The sequence below is a fragment of the Montipora capricornis genome, chromosome 13, assembly GCF_036669925.1.
Source record: "Montipora capricornis isolate CH-2021 chromosome 13, ASM3666992v2, whole genome shotgun sequence".
Classification (NCBI taxonomy): Eukaryota; Metazoa; Cnidaria; class Anthozoa; order Scleractinia; family Acroporidae; genus Montipora; species Montipora capricornis.
In genome coordinates this window covers 38,642,617-38,645,116 of record NC_090895.1, presented here as the reverse complement: position 1 = coordinate 38,645,116, position 2,500 = coordinate 38,642,617, and the positions used below count along the sequence as shown (strand labels likewise).

At 42.5% G+C, this 2,500-nt stretch overlaps 1 protein-coding gene across 1 annotated transcript in view; it reads left to right on the top strand.

The window, feature by feature from the left end:
- Positions 1–2,500, top strand: part of LOC138028256 (uncharacterized) — a 53,445-nt gene that overhangs the window by 10,486 nt on the left and 40,459 nt on the right. The window contains exon 5 of the mRNA XM_068875727.1: positions 1–153. This exon is cut by the window's left edge and continues 75 nt beyond it. Within this exon, the coding sequence (XP_068731828.1) occupies positions 1–153 (153 nt within the window). The remainder of the gene's footprint in view (positions 154–2,500) is intronic.

The following is a 2,500-nucleotide window of genomic DNA, read 5'->3' as shown; positions in this document are numbered from 1 at the left end:
ATTTTCGGCCAGTCGGTGTCTTTTCGGAAAATAAAGTTCGCGAGAGTACACCTAGAGAAAATGGCGTTCACAGATCGGCCAGCGAGACAGTCGTTTCGTCCATTAACAATAGTTTACAATTGGAAGGAGCAAAAGGCAGTGGCGAATCGTTGGGTATGTTTGTCTTTGCTTTCTTTACCTTAAATTTAGGTACCTCAGAGATTTTTATGGCACAACTGACTTCAGCTCTGTGGTGCCGGAAAGACGGAAAGACAACACTGATTGCCATGGAAACGTGAGCGAATGAAGGGGAACATCGATTCGACAAAGTCGTTGGGAACTTGGGAATGTTGTTTGTTATGAAGGGGATTTGTTACTCTAATGGATGAATTAAATATCAATGATAGTTTCTGCGGATGATCCTGCAAAATTCAATCGAAACTACGAACAAAACTCTGTAAGTGCCGATTTGCACGCTGCGACAATCGTATGGTTCGATTTACACGGTACGATTTTTGTCGCATGCGACAACCTCACGACAGGCCTACGACATGACTTACGATTGCCGCATGTTTTAAAATGCTACGACATTTTTTCTGACGTACACAACAATCGTATATCATGGCGTGGGCCTGTCGTAAGCCGTTGTCGCATGCGACAAAAATCGTACCGTGTAAATCGGCCCTAAGTCATGTCGTAGGCCTGTCGTAAGCTTGTCGCATGCGCCAAACTGAAATCGTACCGTGTAAATCGGCCGTAAAAGGGGATTGAGGTAAAAACATATGCCCAAAAATGCCCCTAATTGGATGCACGCGGATTTCATTAAGCGTCGCGAAGTGTAACTTTGCTCTTCTCTCCGCATGGCATCGGGCTGCCATACGGGAGCTATACGGGGTTATGCATTTATTGCATAACCTGTACGTTATGCTATAAATTATACATTGGTGAGACAGGTAGACGACTAGGTGACCGATTCCGCGAACACCTTCGCGATGTTGAGAAGAATGACAAGGATGCATCTAAGCCAGTCGCTCGCCATTTTAATCTGCCTAACCACTCCAAAAAACACATGGCTATCTGCCGCCTTTCCCTACATCTAGGTACGAGGGAAAGCCGCAAGAATCTGGAACAAAAATTAATCTTTCAAATCGGCACCTTTAATCCTCACGGTATTAACGAACGCTTTTCATTTAACTAATATATTCCTATTTTTCACGTTGCCATGTTACCACCAATAGCGTAGCTCCTACTCTACTATAAAAACTGCACGTAACCCATAATCCCTCGATTCGCTCTGACGATGGGCTAACGCTGGAAACGTCAGCTTTTAGAATCTCTGTACGGTGGCCAATTTACATTATCAACTCCGTTGATAAAACCAAATTTTTGTATACTACTTCCCCACCGACGCAGCACCACAGTTTCTTTAGAAACTACCCCTTCATTCTTCTGCCATACGGGAGGTCGCGAGTTCGACTCCGGCCCGACCAACACTCGGGGTCTCAAAATAACTGAGGAGAAAGTGCTGCCTTTGTAATTAAGGACTATAAACCGTAGGCCCCGCGTCACAAATATCTTCCATACTCATAAATTCCCTGTGGGACGTTAAAGACACACACATACACTATTCGAGAAGAGTCGGGGATGAAGTTCCCGGTGTTAGGCTGTCCATTTGTGAGTGTGTATGTGGTTGGGTATAGCAGGTCCACATCAGCTGAATAGCTGCTAAGAATCATTTGTTTGAGTGACTGTTTAATAAATGATGTGGTGTCGGATGCATTTTATAGATAATTTTTCTGGTTAAGGACGGTGCCTACTATTGTTACTGCGCATACGTTCTGCGCATCTCGAGATACTCGGATTTCCTAGCGGCGGTGCTTATTAATACAGGGATACTTTAGCGCAGTTCAAAACTTGGTATCCAAAAAGAAAATTGGGGGTGACCAGGCATTTTTCAGAGATAATTAACCTTCAATTTGGCAAAGAACGCCATACATTGCTTTGTATTTTAAAGCTTTTTACAAATATTGTTGACTAATAATTATTTTCGAAAAATGCGTGGCTACCCCCAATTTTCTTTTTGGATTTCAATGATACTTTGTTAAGACTGTTTTTCCCGCATATTCAGTAAACCGCGCAAAAATACCTTCGAATTAGTAGGCACCGTCCTTAATAGGGGATATAACAGAATGTATGGTCTATTTACTTTAGAAAGCTATGTCATTCTAATTTCAAAACGTCAACCTGTGCAAACAAATAACTAACCATAGTTAATAGAGGGGAATGGTTTGGAAGCTCGGCAAACATCAAAGGAGCAAACAAAGATGCGAAGATTTAGGTTGGAAAGTCCACGACCGTGCACAATCTTTTGTTTTGCGCTCATACACTATGCATGAATTACGTAACCAACACGTTTCTATTGGCTAGTTCCTCAGTACGGAGTAAACAACTATTGTGTTTTTTGCACGGTCAAGGCCAAAAAAGAGAACAAAAACCTACAACGAAGAAATTTGTCGGGTTT